Genomic DNA, 17,636 nt, shown 5'->3' on the forward strand with positions numbered 1-17,636 from the left:
GGCTCAGGTCTGTACCCTGAAGATGAGCTGAAGTGCTTAGTGTGCCTCTTCCTGTGGCGTGATGCTGCCTGGCAATAACCCTTTCTCTGTCCTTCCCCAGCACTTGCCTATCTATTTAGTGTGTTGGGGAAGATGTCTGTACCTGACATGTAGAACCCCTAGGCCTGTGGCCTAGAACTCCAGTTACTCAAACACCCCAACAGAGACCAAAAGTAGTTCTGTAAGTCAAAATTTTAAGTCAGAGTACTAATACCAGTAGAGATTTTAGACTGAAGTTCATTGTTGGGTGACGGTTAGTCTTGTGTGATGGAGATATGCAAAGAAAACCTAAAATGGAGGTTTCTTCACAGTTTCTGAGAGAAAAATGCTTAACAAATGCTGTTAAGATCAAAATAGCCCATTAAGGTCATAAGATGTCTCTCTCTGTATGTGTGTGTGTGTGTGTGTGTGATTTGAACTTAGGGCTTCAAGTTTGATAGACAGGCCCTCTACCACTTGAGCCACACCTCCAGGACAACACAAGATGCATTTGGGTCTCCCACTCACCCTAAGTTCCTGGAACAATAGATGCTAAAAAAAAAAAAAAAAAAAAGACACAGGCCTGTAAACTGTATCCCAGGGCTTAGGAGGACCTAACAACAATTTGTATATTGTAATTCTGTAGACTACCCTAGCCTCATGACTTTAACCATGACTTCAGTTTTCTGGGTTAGTCCTAGGGAGGGACTTAACGTTCAAGCTCCTTCCACCCCAATTAAAACTGGTTCCTCTCTAGAGACAACCTGCTTTCAGTCTATTGAAAGTATATTCCTTTTCTAATAAACTTTACTATCACTTTCACGTCTTGCCTGAATTCTCTCTGGACTCAAGGACCGACGTATATAGCTGTGCTGACTTTCCAAAAACACTATGATGCCTGTAGATCCGGCTCTAGACATAATTAGCAGGAAAAAAAAGGAAAGAAAAACAAACCACTTTTGTTTGAACTCAGGGCCTACACCTTGAGCCACTCTACCAGTCATTTTTGCGATGGGTATTTTTGGCAGAGCGCGGGCACTATTTGCCCAGGCTGGATTCAAACCGCGATCCTCCTGATCTCTGCCTCCTGAGTAGCTAGGATTACAGGCGTGAGCCACCGGCACCCGGCCAACTTCTTTTTCAATTACCTTTCGGGGTAACAAATTGAGCTTCCAGGCCTGACATTTTTGATTTAGAGAGAAAAGATTGATCAGGACACCCACTCGAAGGTACAGGAAGGCCGCGCCTTGGTCGCCCGCTAGCGGATAAAGGACGGGCCACTTGGACGGCCGACCTGCTCTGGATATGGACACAACAGCCTATACGGTGGACATTTTGAGCGACAGGCTTCCACGCAAGTTACCAAGGGCCAACCAGAATTTTCAAGAGCCGCGCCAGGAGTAAGACCCGCAGACACCGGACGTCAGCAGGTCGAGCCAAGACTCGAGCTAACCTAGGCAGCCGGAAGGAGTAGGCCGGAAGAGGACGGAGGCGCCGGGGGATGACGCAAACACGCGTCGCGCCGAGGATGACGCAAGGCGTAGCTAGCTACGGGTTGCGCCTGTCACTTGGGCGGGGGGGATTGTTGCTGAGAAGCCGGCGCCATGGCGGTTCTGCTGGAGACCACTTTGGGCGACGTCGTCATCGACTTGTACACCGAGGAGCGGCCGCGTGGTGAGGCCAGCTCCCCACTCACTCCTCGCCAGGCCGCTTCCCCACTTTCCCTTCTCTGCGCAGCTCCCGGTGGCCATTGGCTCGAGCTTCTGCTGCTCGCCACCGGGCTGCTTTAATAGCAGACCTTGGTTAGAAAAGTTCTGGTGAGGAGAGCTCGTTTGAGCCTGAGCAGCCCTTCTTTGCGTCTTGTGTTGGGTGGGGGACGCTGCAGTCTTTAGTTGCCTTTGGGGTGTGTGGATTGCTGGGTGATGGGGCTGCGTGCCACTCCACCGGCCTTCGTAGCCGCACTGCGCCTCAAGGTAAAGGAACACGGCAGATATTGCTGGACGTGTAAGCTGGTAAGTCTCGATGAAAGGTCGGATGTGCTTGGCGCAGCAAGTGTGGGCATCGCGTCCCGTCTGGATGGAAGAAGCGGGTATCCGCGGGTGTGGACAGAACCTGCATGACACTGGGCTAAGCCCTAGTCTTGGCGTCTTATCTTTAGGGTCTGATCTTCCACTGGGAGAGATCGAAGCCGGAGCCCGTTTTAACTTTGGGTTGTAGCAGGGGGAAAAAAAAAATGGTGTAAGTTGCTATGGAAACCAGAGGCCTAGTGGGGGTGGGGAAAAGGGACGCAAGCAAAGACAGTAGAGCACTTGAACTAGCTCTTTCAACTACGGGATGAATGGAACGAAGACTTCCTTAGCAGTTCGCTTGGAGTTTTCTGGGAATGGCAAGTAGTTTGGCGTGGCAGGAGGGAGTGGTGTGTGGCGTGAGTGGCAGGCTTTGAGTCTGGTCAGGTCTGAGTAGTCTTCCGTGCCCTGCTGACGACAAGAGCCTTTGAAGGACTGAGGACTGGTATACTGGCTTCGGAATGATAACAGACAGGTCTCGACATAGATAGTGTCAATTGGGAGAAGCCGGAGACCAGGAGATGAGTTAAAATCAGGGTCCTGCTCCTTAGGAAGTGCAAAATCTATCAAAGAGCAAAGCAAGCTGTAGTGCTGTAGCGAGTGCCTCTGCCACGCTGCACTGTCTCCCCACACTCACCGCCCCTAAATGGTCCTTGTCATTCCCTCCCGTTTCCCCTGCCTCACATTCCTCTCCACCCCTGTCCTACAGGGAACTTCCTTCCTATTCAAATCTCAGGCTAGGCAGCGCTCCCTCGTCCCTGTGCAGTTAAATCTGTTTCTTCTGCACTGTCTCAGGTGGTTTTATAAATCATCTGGAGCTCATTTTGTTAGAACATTTACTTATTATCCCAGAATTACTTGCAAAGCTCATCTCCTTTGAAGAATGTACTGCAAGGAGAGCAGAATCTGTATTTTTGTTCTCTTATGTGTTGATTACCTACTGGGCCATGTTGAGGACCCATACTAAAGGTGCCTTCACACACAGTGAGAAATGCTTATGACTATGCTTCTGTTAGCTAGGACGCTAGGTTAGACATGCAACTCAAACTGCCTTAAAGCAGATAATCATTTGCCTTATGTTGCTGGGGTAAACTTGACTTTAAAGATGGCTGGATCTGGGGGTTCAAAGTTTTGCTTTTCTTTGAGATCCTTTGATGCTGTATAGAGCAGCACCTTGCAAAATGAACTGGCCTCTTTCCCCAGAGTGGAGGTAGGGCTGTCTCCCATCAACAAGCAGTGGTGCTGTGGACTAGAACACCGAAAACACCAGTCCACCTGTGTGGCCATATTTGAAAACATGTGGTTGGGCATTACATATCTATCTACTTATCAGCGGATAGTAACAATGTCCAGACTTAACCTTCCTTCCTTCTTTCTTTTTTTTTTATTTTTATAATTGAAAAATCTAAACATACATGATGTAGTCATGTAAGTACCCATGAACATCTTCATTTAATGGTTATCAATACATAGTCAATTTTGTTTTATCTATAATAACCCCCCACTACTGAATTTACTTAATTGAAAATTACTTTAGTATGTATTTCTAAAAGATGACTTTAAAAGAAACCCACAAATCATTATCACACTTTAAAAACATTAACAATAATTCCTTAGTATCAAACTTTGCTGTACCTCATAAACACTTTAAAAATGAGATTTTAAATTAGGATCTCAGCAAGGTTCTTTTTTTTTTTTTTTTTCATTTTTCTTTTATTATTCATATGTGCATACAAGGCTTGGTTCATTTCTCCCCCCTGCCCCCACCCCCTCCCTTACCACCCACTCCACCCCCTCCCGCTCCACCCCCCTCAATACCCAGCAGAAACTATTTTGCCCTTATCTCTAATTTTGTTGTAGAGAGAGTATAAGCAATAATAGGAAGGAACAAGGGGTTTTGCTGGTTGAGATAAGAATAGCTATACAGGGCATTGACTCACATTGATTTCTGTGCGTGGGTGTTACCTTCTAGGTTAATTCTTTTTGATCTAACCTTTTCTGTAGTTCCTGGTCCCCTTTTCCTATTGGCCTCAGTTGCTTTAAGGTATCTGTTTTAGTTTCTCTGCATTAAGGGCAACAAATGCTAGCTAGTTTTTTAGGTGTCTTACCTATCCTCATCCCTCCCTTGTGTGTTCTCGCTTTTATCATGTGCTCATAGTCCAATCCCCTTGTTGTGTTTGCCCTTGATCTAATATCCACATATGAGGGAGAACATATGATTTTTGGTCTTTTGGGCCAGGCTAACCTCACTCAGAATGATGTTCTCCAATTCCATCCATTTACCAGCGAATGATAACATTTCATTCTTCTTCATGGCTGCATAAAATTCCATTGTGTATAGATACCACATTTTCTTAATCCATTCGTCAGTGCTGGGGTATCTTGGCTGTTTCCATAACTTGGCTATTGTGAATAGTGCCGCAATAAACATGGATGTGCAGGTGCCTCTGGAGTAACAGTCTTTTGGGTATATCCCCAAGAGTGGTATTGCTGGATCAAATGGTAGATCGATGTCCAGCTTTTTAAGTAGCCTCCAAATTTTTTTCCAGAGTGGTTGTACTAGTCTACATTCCCACCAACAGTGTAAGAGGGTTCCTTTTTCCCCGCATCCTCGCCAACACCTGTTGTTGGTGGTGTTGCTGATGATGGCTATTCTAACAGGGGTGAGGTGGAATCTTAGTGTGGTTTTAATTTGCATTTCCTTTATTGCTAGAGATGGTGAGCATTTTTTCATGTGTTTTCTGGCCATTTGAATTTCTTCTTTTGAGAAAGTTCTGTTTAGTTCACATGCCCATTTCTTTATTGGTTCATTAGTTTTGGGAGAATTTAGTTTTTTAAGTTCCCTGTATATTCTGGTTATCAGTCCTTTGTCTGATGTATAATTGGCAAATATTTTCTCCCACTCTGTGGGTGTTCTCTTCAGTTTAGAGACCATTTCTTTTGATGTACAGAAGCTTTTTAGTTTTATGGAGTCCCATTTATCTATGCTATCTCTTAGTTGCTGTGCTGCTGGGGTTTCATTGAGAAAGTTCTTACCTATACCTACTAACTCCAGAGTATTTCCTACTCTTTCTTGTATCAACTTAAGAGTTTGGGGTCTGATATTAAGATCCTTGATCCATTTTGAGTTAATCTTGGTATAGGGTGATATACATGGATCTAGTTTCAGTTTTTTGCAGACTGCTAACCAGTTTTCCCAGCAGTTTTTGTTGAAGAGGCTGCTATTTCTCCATCGTATATTTTTAGCTCCTTTGTCAAAGATAAGTTGCTCATAGTTGTGTGGCTTCATATCTGGATCCTCTATTCTGTTCCACTGGTCTTCATGTCTGTTTTTGTGCCAGTACCATGCTGTTTTTATTGTTATTGCTTTGTAATATAGTTTGAAGTCAGGTATTGTGATACCTCCTGCATTGTTCTTTTGACTGAGTATTGCCTTGGCTATTCGTGGCCTCTTGTGTTTCCATATAAATTTCACAGTAGATTTTTCAATCTCTTTAATGAATGTCATTGGAATTTTGATGGGAATTGCATTAAACATGTAGATTACTTTGGGGAGTATCGACATTTTTACTATGTTGATTCTACCAATCCATGAGCATGGGAGATCTCTCCACTTTCTATAGTCTTCCTCAATCTCTTTCTTCAGAAGTGTATAGTTTTCCTTGTAGAGGTCTTTCACATCTTTTGTTAGGTTTACACCTAGGTATTTGATTTTGTTTGAGGCTATTGTAAATGGAATTGTTTTCATACATTCTTTTTCCGTTTGCTCATTGTTAGTGTATAGAAATGCTAATGATTTTTCTATGTTGATTTTATATCCTGCTACCTTGCTATAGCTATTGATGATGTCTAGAAGCTTCTGAGTAGAGTTTTTTGGGTCTTTAAGGTATAGGATCATGTCGTCTGCAAATAGGGATATTTTGACAGTTTCTTTACCTATTTGTATTCCTTTTATTCCTTCTTCTTGCCTAATTGCTCTGGCTAGGAATTCCAGTACTATGTTGAATAGGAGTGGAGATAGTGAGCATCCTTGTCTGGTTCCTGATTTTAGAGGGAATGGTTTCAGTTTTTCTCCATTAAGTATAATGCTGGCTGTAGGTTTGTCATATATAGCTTTTATAATGTTGAGGAACTTTCCTTCTATTCCTAGTTTTCTTAGAGCTTTTATCATGAAATGATGTTGGATCTTATCAAAGGCTTTTTCTGCATCTATTGAGATGATCAAGTGGTTTTTGTCTTCGCTTTTGTTAATGTGGTTTATTACGTTTATTGATTTTTGTATGTTGAACCACCCCTTCAGCAAGGTTCTTATATTATTAGTTGATGTATCTCTTAAATATGTTTTATAGACTCCGCATCACCCTTTTTTTCCTTGAAAATTTTTGAGTAAGGATCTGGGTTATTTGTCCCTGTAGAATTTCTTTCATTTTAAATTTGACTATTTCCTTTTTTTCCTCTTTTAACATATCCCTATCTCTTCTTTTCCCTATAAATTGTTACTTCGATTAAGAGCATGGGTGGGACTTAAAATTAAGGTTTTGAGCAATAATATTTCTTTAGCGTGCACTTTCTACCTGCATTATTTTCAGGAGTCACTTGATGTTTGATTGGCTTTTATTTTGCATGTGATGGGGATCAAATTCAGGGTTTCATCGTACATACCAGACAAGTGCTCTACCATGGAGCCACATCCCAGCCCAGCTTGATATTTTTGTGATGTTAAAATTGGTCTGTGGTTTCAGGCCTTGACCTCTTTCTACAGTGCTCCCATTGGCTTTTCATCTTAAGATTTTGGCATTCATTGCTGATCATGGCCTAAGATGACTTTTTGTTTACTAGTAAAACAATGAAAAACGAATGAAAGCCTGATGCTCTTCAGCTTGGTCCCCATGTCTCCAGCCTTTTCACTATTACTCTCTGCTACCAGAATATTACAAAACTTAGTCTGGTCTTTTGTACATCACCCCTCTCTTCCCCAGACCATTTCAGTTCCAACTTCCAGGCTTCCCCCACCTTTGCAGTGTGGGGATCAAACCCAGAGCCTTGTGCTCAGTGCTCTTTCACTGAGCTGTACCCCACCCCACCTCGAGGTTTTTTCCTAATACGTTCCTGTGAAAGTGTCATTTCTTACTCTCTTCCAGGCCAGTTCCTTTTTTGTATACTTACTTTTCATTGACACATCATATTTTTGACACACTGTGTGATGCCTTTGTACATCCAGACTTTTTAGTACATTCCTTAAGCCTCAACCTACTCTTCTAATTTCCTTATGTTAGGCAGTCCCCAACCTTTTTTTTGCTTTAGTTATTTTTCAGATAGGGTCTGGCATTTTTGCTTGGGGATAGCCTCAGACCATACTCTTCTTACCTGTGCTGTGTCTCCTATGTAACTGGGATTAAATGTATGTGCCACTATACCCAGCTTGTTTGTTGAGATGTGTCTAAGTTTTTGCTCAAACTGGCCTCAAACCTCAGTCCTCTTGAGCTCTGCCTCCTGGAATGATAGACACGTGCCAGCATGCCTGGCCTACTTGTGACCTTGTAAAAACTACTTTTTACTATTTTATTATTTAAGTAGCACAAATGGTATTATTAGATGCCTAGTGTAACTATTTGTATTCAGTTGTACTGGTTTTTTTTTTTTTTTTTTTTTAGCAACTCTGGGGTTTGGATTCGGGCCTCATGCTTAACTAGACAGGTACTTTACCTCTTGAGACACTCTGCTATTCCTCTGATCCTATTTTGTTTGTTTGAGACAGGGTCTCACTATGCAGCCTAGGCTGGCCTGGAACTCTTATCTTCCTGCCTCAGTCCTAGTGCTGGGATTTAAGCTAGGCACCACCATGCTTGGTGTGGCCTAGTTTAGTGTCAGCTCCTTGAGGGCAGAGCACTTCACACATCTTACTGTCTGTGCTTTAGGCACTTGTTAGTGTGATTCTCCACAACCAGGCTATGGATTTGCTGAGGGTGGAGACCATGGTTTGATGGCATTTATGATGGCAGTGCCACACATCTAGAAGGCCCACAGTATTTGTGAGATAAGTGAGTGAATTTTGATGAGGAAGTTTGTTCACAATAAATGTGTGGATTTTTGTGAAGTACTTTTTAATCACTGTTAAAAATTATCCCCAGATGTTGCTATTCTCTACATTAATCTGTCCCACGTTCATATTCCCCAGATCCTTTCCTATCACAGTGTCCTCTTTGTTCTCTTTTTCTCTTGACAAAAGCAATCCATCAGTAAGTGGTTGCTTATCCCAGATTAGTGTCAATTTCCTATGCTAGTTCACATATGCAAAAAGTCCTCACAAAAACAAAATAAAAACGTAATTCAAAATATGTTGCCTTTTTTAAATGTCTGGACAATTTGGCTATTTTTCCCCTATTTTTATTATTATTTTTTAAAAAGTAATTTAGAGATTAAATTATATTAACTGCTTTACTTGTTTAAAACCGAGTGTGTGGATGATTGTGATAAACTTAGTTTTTACTTTATTTCAGCTTGCTTAAATTTCCTGAAGTTGTGCAAAATGAAATACTACAATTATTGTCTTGTTCACAATGTACAGGTGAGTTGGAAGATATTAATCATGTCTTTTGTTATTGGAACCATCTAGTGAACTCTGTGAATTAACAAAGAATCCTATATGTTATAGAGGGATTTTATCATACAGACTGGCGATCCTACAGGAACTGGTCGTGGAGGAGAGTCTATTTTTGGGTATGTTCTTTTATTTTTACATAAGGAAAATTAGAATTGTTCATTTTTCAAACTTCATTTCTTATTTGATTTTTTGAGACAGGGTCATACTGTAACACAGGCTGGCCTTGAATTTGCCATCCTCCTATCTCAGCCTTCCAGTTGCTGGGATTAGTCATGTAGCACCATACCCTGCTTCAATCTTTATTTTAAAAGATGGTTCAAATGTAGGGTTTTTTACCCCCACTAAGTTCCCTAAATGTCTATATCAAAAAAGAGGAATGTTTTGAATCACAGTGGAATTTCTATAAAGAAATAGTTAACACTGTATGTTACAATACCTCCTCTGTATTTCATTTTGCGAGTACTTATGTTTATACCCTTACTGTATATTTTCAGACAACTGTATGGTGATCAAGCAAGCTTTTTTGAGGCAGAAAAAGTACCAAGGATTAAGCACAAGAAGAAAGGGACTGTGTCCATGGTGAACAATGGCAGTGATCAGCATGGATCTCAGGTCAGGAGTTGGGGTGGGAGATGAGCTATGCATACACACAAAGGACAGGAGCAGCCCACGAGGGTACCGTTTTAAACAATTCAATGTAAAAGAATGTAATCACCATTCTGAGTGAGGTTAGCCTGGCCCAAAAGACCAAAAATCGTATGTTCTCCCTCATATGTGGACATTAGATCAAGGGCAAACACAACAATGGGATTGGACTATGAGCACATGATAAAAGCGAGAGCACACAAGGAAGGGGTGAGGATAGGTAAGACACCTAAAAAACTACCTAGCATTTGTTGCCCTTAACGCAGAGAAACTAAAACAGATACCTTAAAGCAACTGAGGCCAATAGGAAAAGGGGAACAGGTACTAGAGAAAAGGTTAGATCAAAAAGAATTAACCTAGAAGGTAACACCCACGCACAGGAAATCAATGTGAGTCAATGCCCTGTATAGCTATCCTTATCTCAACCAGCAAAAACCCTTGTTCCTTCCTATTATTGCTTATACTCTCTCTACAACAAAATTAGAAATAAGGGCAAAATAGTTTCTGCTGGGTATTGAGGGGGGGGAGAGGGAAGGGGCGGAGTGGGTGGTAAGGGAGGGGGTGGGGGCAGGGGGGAGAAATGAACCAAGCCTTGTATGCACATATGAATAATAAAAGAAAAATGAAAAAAAAAAAGAATGTAATCAAAGATACTAGGAGAAGAAAGTTGCACTGTTTTTAATATATTAAAGAAACAGGATTAGGAATGTAGCTTAGTAGTAGAGAGCACGCAGGTGTTCTAATTTAATCCAGCATGCAAGGTGCTGGATTTAATTCCCACACCACAAAACCAAACAAAACACATCAGTTAGCTCTCTTAAATGTAAGCCATGCCCCTTGTGAGTAATTTAGAAAACAGGAAAGTTCAAAGAAGAAAATAAGGTTGCTCACAGTCCCACCACCCATGATTGTCGCCCATGATTTATTACTTATTTTAAATAGATTATGTTTGAGTGCCTTTCTTCAATTATGGTGTTTAGTCCTCACAACAAGTTGATTAGAGTAGGTGCTTTAAACTGAGCTATGTTTTGTTCAAGTATTTTAATAATCAGGGGACATGTGTGTTCATGTTGGTATTCTATAAATGAGTTCTGGTTTTTATTTAGTTTTAGAAACGAACTGGTGCAGTAAATCTAGAGTCACTTTTGTGTTTTTGACAGTCATAAGTGATTTCAGTTACAATTAGATGTATTTATTACGTGCTTTTCTGTAGTTTCTTATTACAACAGGAGAAAACCTAGACTACCTTGATGGTGTCCATACCGTGTTTGGTGAGGTGACAGAAGGAATGGACATAGTTAAGAAAATAAATGAGACCTTTGTTGACAAGGATTTTGTACCATATCAAGATATCAGGTGCGGTTGTAATTTATTATCTTGAATGTACTAGAATGTTTTAAAACTGTGGTATTTGACAAGTAGTGGCATGGATGAAACTAATGCAGAGGACTAATGTCTGAATAATTCTAGAACATAAGTTAGTATAAGATGGGAAGAATCCTTATAAAAAACATCTTTTATATTTTTATACCTGACTTATGTTGGGAGGCATTATTAATGCTTTAGTTTTTAAAATGCAGATTGTTGAGAAATAGGGCAAAAGTACTGAGATTTAGCCATTTCATCTTAAAGTAATGCAAAATAGTAATACAATGTCAAATGATGAAAAATAGTAAAACTTATTGTAGAAGTATACTATAGACCAGTAATTCAGTTGTGCAATATTTTTGTGGGGAAGGGGAGCATTGGAAATACTTAAATTATTTGTTATAATTGTGAAAATAAAATAGATTCCAAAATAAGCTAACTGTAACATTTGACATGGTTTTTTTTGTAAGGATAAATCATACAGTGATTTTAGATGATCCATTTGATGATCCTCCTGGTTTATTAATACCTGATCGATCACCTGAACCCACAAGAGAACAATTAGATGTAAGTAGAGCTTCTTGTGATTTGCATGGATTTAGCTTATAAGTCTATTAAAGCTTATTTCCTCATAATGGTTACCTTGCTTGACGAATTATACTAGAGCAAATGTAGAGTTCTTTTTCTCTTCACAGAGATACTCAGTTTTCTGACTTTACATTTCCCTAATTTCCTTTCTTCAGTTTCTAGTCTACCAGAACAACCCTAGCTGTGGAAGCTTATATGAACAACTCCTTGGGAAATTTCTTTTTTTTTTTTTTTTTGGTGGGACTGGGGATCAAACGCAGGGCTTCATACTTGCAAAGCAGGCGCTCCACCACTTGAGCCACAACTCTAGTCCATTTTGCTGTGGTTATTTTGGAGATGGGATTTCACAAACTGTTTACCTGAAGTGGCTGTGAACTGTAATCCTCCTGATCTCAGCCTCCCAAGTAGCTAGGATTATAGGGGTGAGCCACTGGTACCTGGTGTTCTCCGAAAATTTTTCTTATCACCTAACTCTAATTAGGAGAATAGTTTCAAGGCGAAACTACTGTTTTATGGGGCACTTTTCAACTGGAGATACTCTGACATCAGCCTAGAATCCAGAAATTTCTAAGGAATAAATAACACAGTATCTTCAGATGTTTTGAGGTGTAAATTTCTGCTTATGAGGGTTTCCCAAAGCTGAATTTATGGTTGAGATTGGTGCTTAATTCCAAAATCATTTTTATTCTCCATTCAGCATTTAACAGGAGAATGGATAGTGTCCATATAAATACTTATTTTGATTATGTAAATCAGAAGCTCAGTATAGTACAGAATTAATTTTTTTTTTGGGGTACTGGGGCTTGAATTCAGGGCCTATACCTTGAGCCACTCCAGCAGCTCTTTCTTTGTGATGGGTTTCTTCGAGATAGGGCTTGTCAACTATTTGCCCAGGCTGGTTTTGAACCACAGTTCTCCTGATCACTGCCTCCTGAGTAGCTAGGATTACAGGCATGAGCCACTGGAACCCAGCTAGTACAGAATTAATTTAAATCAGTTTTCAGAGGTTTATAACTTTGTCTCAGTTGCTATTTAAGAAGTTTGGTAGAATTAAGAATAAAGCATAATGTCTTCTTGTTTCTCAGGTTTTTATTCTTTAAATATTTATATCAGTGACTTCTACCTTACAGAGTGGTCGGATAGGAGCAGATGAAGAAATTGATGACTTCAAAGGAAGATCTGCTGAAGAAGTAGAAGAGATCAAGGCAGAAAAAGAGGCCAAAACTCAAGCTATTCTTTTAGAGATGGTAAGAGTCATTTTTGTTCAAATAGTTGTTTTATAACATTTAGCATATTCTTCTTGTGAATTTCTCTATTTTTGGCTATTATCATAGGTTTAAAGTAATAAAAACTTAGGAGTTTTTCTGGATTAAATCTTATGACAAAATTACACACGTGAAAATAAGCAAATTTGATTCCATTATCAATATAGTTCCTCGAGACCCTATCTTGAAAAAAACCCTTCACAAAAAAGGGCTGGTGGAGTACCTCAAGGTGAAGGCTTGAGTTCAAGCCCCACTACTGCAAAAAAAAAAGTGGATCAACATATATATGCATAATATATGCATGTGTATATATACATACACGTATTTTTTAACAGGTTTGTTTAGCAAAACAGTTAAAGTGAAGAGAAATAGAGAAGAGAAAGAAGAGCATCCTCTGAAAACATTTTTTAAACTTTGTTTTCAGATAATTTCAAGCTTTTGAAAAAAATGGTTTATAAGTTTCTATATACTTTACACCCAGATTTAAACAGTTTTTAACTTTTTGCCACATGCTTTTTTGTTCTCTGTGACTGTATGCACATAAATACACATACTAATTTTCTTCTGGACTATTTGAAAATATGTTGCCTATCATTCTCTTTTACCTTCTTAATCAAAAATACTACATATGTTTTCATGGTACAGTTTTCAAAATCAGGAAATTTAAATTCAAATCGATATTCCAATTTCGCTACTAGTTTCAGTAATATCCTTTATAGCTTTCCCCTCCAGTTTAGTTGAATTTAATTTTCATTCTTTGGTCTCCTTATGTGGAAAAGTTTCTTAAACTTTATTTTCCATGGCATTAATATTTTTGACTAAAACAGGTCACTTATTTAGAGAATAGTCTTCAATTTAGGTTTATCTTCTATTGTCTTATGATTTGGTTTAGGTTATGTACCCACAGCCAAAATTATACATGGATGAGTGTCCTTAAATGTTACATCTGGCAGCGTCCAGATGTCCAAATGCATCTGTTCCTCACTGAAACATGGTATCTTATACTTCCTCTCCTCCTCCCCAGCAGGCCTTATACCCCTGCTGTGGATCAAACCCAGGGTCTTGGGCATGCTAGGCAAGTGCTCTGCTACTGAGCTATGTCATAAACCTTGAAGATGATAATTTCTATCACTTAGTCAAGGTAATACTCTGGTGTCATCACTGCATAATTTGTTTTTTCCTTTGCAAACAATGAGCAGTCTGTGATAAGACACCAACTATCTTCTTTCTAGTCACACTCTTCCTCTATACTTCTCAGACATTCATGATTCTTGCCCGGATAAGTCTTGACTGATGTGTGCAAAGTGGCAACTTCCAAACTCAATACTCCTTCCTATCTTCCTGCATTTTCTTTTTGGTGGTGCTGGGATTTAAACTCAGAGCCTCATGCTTGGTAGGTAGGTGCTCTACCAACTTGAGCCATTCCGCAAACCTTCAGCCTGCATTTTACTGTAAGGAAGAGTCTTCTTTTCTTATGTACCTATCCATTATTAAAATGGAGTCATGGATTCCTTTTGTTGTTATCAGTAGACTTTATTTCTTAGAGCAGTTTTAGGTTTATATAGAAAATTGAACAGAAAATGCAGAGTTCTTAAGTACCTTCTTCCATCTTCTCCTAGTTTCCCTTGTCATTAAAGTCTTTCATTACTTTGGAACATTTGTTACATTATTACTAACTAAAATTTATAGTTTATGTTATAGTTTTCTCTGTTTACATCTGTAAAATTGGAAAGCATGTAATAAAAATATGGATCCAACTATATAGACCCATGTAGAATAGTTTCACTTACCTAAAATGTGCTGTGCTGCACCTCTTTTTTTTTTGCTCTGGTGCCCCACTGAGGCTTCTCCTTTTTTTTTTTTTATTTTATTATTCATATGTGCATACAAGGCTTGGGTCATTTCTCCCCCCTGCCCCCGCCCCCTCCCTTACCACCCACTCCGCCCCCTCCCTCTCCCCCCTACCCCCTCAATACCCAGCAGAAACTATTTTGCCCTTATCTCTAATTTTGTTGTAGAGAGAGTATAAGCCATAATAGGAAGGAACAAGGGTTTTTGCTGGTTGAGATAAGGATAGCTATACAGGGCATTGACTCACATTAATTTCCTGTGCGTGGGTGTTACCTTCTAGGTTAATTCTTTTTGATCTCACCTTTTCTCTAGTTCCTGGTCCCCTTTTCCTAATGGCCTCAGTTGCTTTTAAGGTATCTGCTTTAGTTTTTCTGCATTAAGGGCAACAAATGCAAGCTAATTTTTTAGATGTCTTACCTATCCTCACCCCTCCCTTGTGTGCTCTCGCTTTTATCATGTGCTCAAAGTCCAATCCCATTGTTGTGTTTGCCCTTGATCTAATGTCCACATATGAGGGAGAGCATACGATTTTTGGTCTTTTGGGCCAGGCTAACCTCACTCAGAATGATGTTCTCCAATTCCATCCATTTACCAGCGAATGATAACATTTCATTCTTCTTCATGGCTGCATAAAATTCCATTGTGTATAGATACCACATTTTCTTAATCCATTCGTCGGTGGTGGGGCATCTTGGCTGTTTCCATAACTTGGCTATTGTGAATAGTGCCGCAATAAACATGGGTGTGCAAGTGCCTCTGGAGTAACCTGTGTCACAGTCTTTTGGGTATATCCCCAAGAGTGGTATTGCTGGATCAAATGGTAGATCAATGTCTAGCTTTTTAAGTAGCCTCCAAATTTTTTTCCAGAGTGGTTGTAGTAGTTTACATTCCCACCAACAGTGTAAGAGGGTTCCTTTTTCCCTTGAATCCTCCCCAACACCTGTTGTTGGTGGTGTTACTAATGATGGCTATTCTAACAGGGGTGAGGTGGAATCTTAGTGTGGTTTTAATTTGCATTTCCTTTATTGCTAGAGATGGTGAGCATTTTTTCATGTATTTTTTGGCCATTTGAATTATTTCTTTTGAGAAAGTTCTGTTTAGTTCACTTGCCCATTTCTTTATTGGTTCATTAGTTTTAGGAGAATTTAGTTTTTTAAGTTCCCTATATATTCTGGTTATCAGTCCTTTGTCTGATGTATAGCTGGCAAATATTTTCTCCCACTCTGTGGGTGTTCTCTTCAGTTTAGAGACCATTTCCTTTGATGAACAAAAGCTTTTTAGCTTTATGAGGTCCCATTTATCTATGCTATCTCTTAGTTGCTGTGCTGCTGGGGTTTCATTGAGGAAGTTCTTACCTATACCTACTAACTCCAGAGTATTTCCTACTCTTTCCTGTATCAACTTTAGAGTTTGTGTGCTGCACCTCTTTTTCCCATACCCTACCCTACTCCAGCCCCTGCCAACCACTGATCTTTCTGTCTACATACCTTTGCCCTTTCTGAAGTGTCATGTAGATAAAATCATACAGTAGGTAGTCTTTTTGGATTGGCTTCTTTAATTTAGCATATGCATTTAAGATTCTGCCATGTCAACATAGCTTGATAGTTTGCTTCTTTGATTGCTAAATAATATTCCATTTTGTGGATATACCGTAGTTTGTTTATCCATTCACCTATTAAAAGATACATTGGTTGCTGCCAAATAAAGCTGCTATTAACAATTTTTTTCAGTGCTTGGGATTGAGCCAAGGGCCTTTGCCTGCTAGGAAAATGCTTTTCCACTGAGCTACACCCACAGCTCTTTGCCATAAATGTTGGTGTGCAGCTTTTTCTGTGGACATATGTTTCAACACATTTGAGTAAATACCTAGTAATGCAGTTGCTGGATGATATGGCTTAGTTTTGTTTTTGGTGTTTGAACTCAGGGCCAGTCCTTTTGAAAAGCTTTGGTTATTTATCATATAGGGATTCACTTTTTGCCTGCATTGGCCTGGACAATGATCCTCCTATTTATGCTTCTTGCTTAGCTGGGATGGCAGGCATGTACCACCATGTTCAACTTTTATTGGTTGAGATGGTGGTCTTGGGAACTTTTTTGCCTGGGCTGATCTTGAACTGCACAATCCTCCCCATCTCTGCTTCCTAAGTAGCTAGGATTACAGGCATGACACCTCACCAGGCCCTTAGCTTTATAAGAAATTGCCAAACTGTCTTCCAAACTGGCAGTATGCTTTGCATTCACTAGCAGTGAATGAGAGTTCCTGTTCTCCACACCTTTGCTAGTATATGATGTTAGTGTTTTGGCTTTTAGCCTTTCAGATAGGAAATCTTTTTGATTCTCACTATCAACAGGTTTATCTTCTGTTTTATAAGAGTATCCATTTCTTTTACTTTGTGTGATATAATGATAGTTCAATTAATGGTTGTAATGTTAGTTTTGAGCCTCATAGTTGTTGTCAGTATTTTACATTTTTCATGTATCTTTGACTATGTCATATATATTACAAGTTCTTTTTTAACTCACTTTGTTTCTTATTTGTGTTACCTTTCTGCCATTATAGTACATTTGGAAATTTTTACTCAGTTCTCCCTCTTCTGTGTTATTATACATTTTTCCCCCTTAGGACTGGGTCTTGCTATGTTGCCCAGGTTGGTCTTCAATTCCTGGCCTTAAGTATCCTCCTATCTAAGCCTCTCTAGTAGCTGGGACTACAGATATGCACCTTCATGTCCAACTGTGCTACTTCTTGTTGGGCATAGGTTTATTGTTGCCTTTTGATAGACTGCAGAAACACTGAGCAGCTCTTAACTAGCTCTGTAGCTTCTTATTGTCTCTGCTTTTCAAGGTTTTCTTTATTCAAGAGGAGATGCTTTACATGATTATCTTATTAGAAATTATCTCTGAGAGTTCTCAAGTATATGTATAAAGGAATATTATTTCTCATGGAGAATACAATTTTTCCACAATGAAACCAATACTGTCATTATGGTTCCTCGCTGGTTCTTCAGTAGGAAGAGATGTGCTCTGTGTAGTATAGTGGTCAACTGAAGTTGACTGGAGTCTGGCTGACGTAGAAGGCCAAAGTTTGAGAGTTTAAAAAAAAAATCTAAGCTTATGTGGTGGTGCATGTCTCTAATCCCAGCACTTGGGAAATGAAGACAAGAGGATTTCGAGTTCTAGGCCAGCCTGGGTTATATAGTGAGACCCTGTCTTAAAAAAACAAAAATAAAA

The 17,636-nt window shown here is 39.6% G+C and overlaps 1 protein-coding gene across 2 annotated transcripts in view; it reads left to right on the forward strand.

Annotated features, from left to right (window-relative positions):
* The first annotated feature begins 1,546 nt into the window (after window positions 1-1,546).
* Window positions 1,547-17,636, forward strand: part of Ppil4 (peptidylprolyl isomerase like 4) — a 41,111-nt gene continuing 25,021 nt past the window's right edge. For both annotated transcript variants that reach the window (XM_074072392.1, XM_074072394.1), the window contains exons 1-7: window positions 1,547-1,692; window positions 8,585-8,652; window positions 8,740-8,804; window positions 9,183-9,300; window positions 10,547-10,689; window positions 11,172-11,268; window positions 12,420-12,536. In XM_074072392.1, coding sequence (XP_073928493.1) covers window positions 1,623-1,692; window positions 8,585-8,652; window positions 8,740-8,804; window positions 9,183-9,300; window positions 10,547-10,689; window positions 11,172-11,268; window positions 12,420-12,536 — 678 coding nt within the window. In that variant the 5' untranslated portion in view covers window positions 1,547-1,622. The remainder of the gene's footprint in view (window positions 1,693-8,584; window positions 8,653-8,739; window positions 8,805-9,182; window positions 9,301-10,546; window positions 10,690-11,171; window positions 11,269-12,419; window positions 12,537-17,636) is intronic.

Source organism: Castor canadensis, chromosome 1, assembly GCF_047511655.1.
Source record: "Castor canadensis chromosome 1, mCasCan1.hap1v2, whole genome shotgun sequence".
NCBI classification, from domain to species: domain Eukaryota; kingdom Metazoa; phylum Chordata; class Mammalia; order Rodentia; family Castoridae; genus Castor; species Castor canadensis.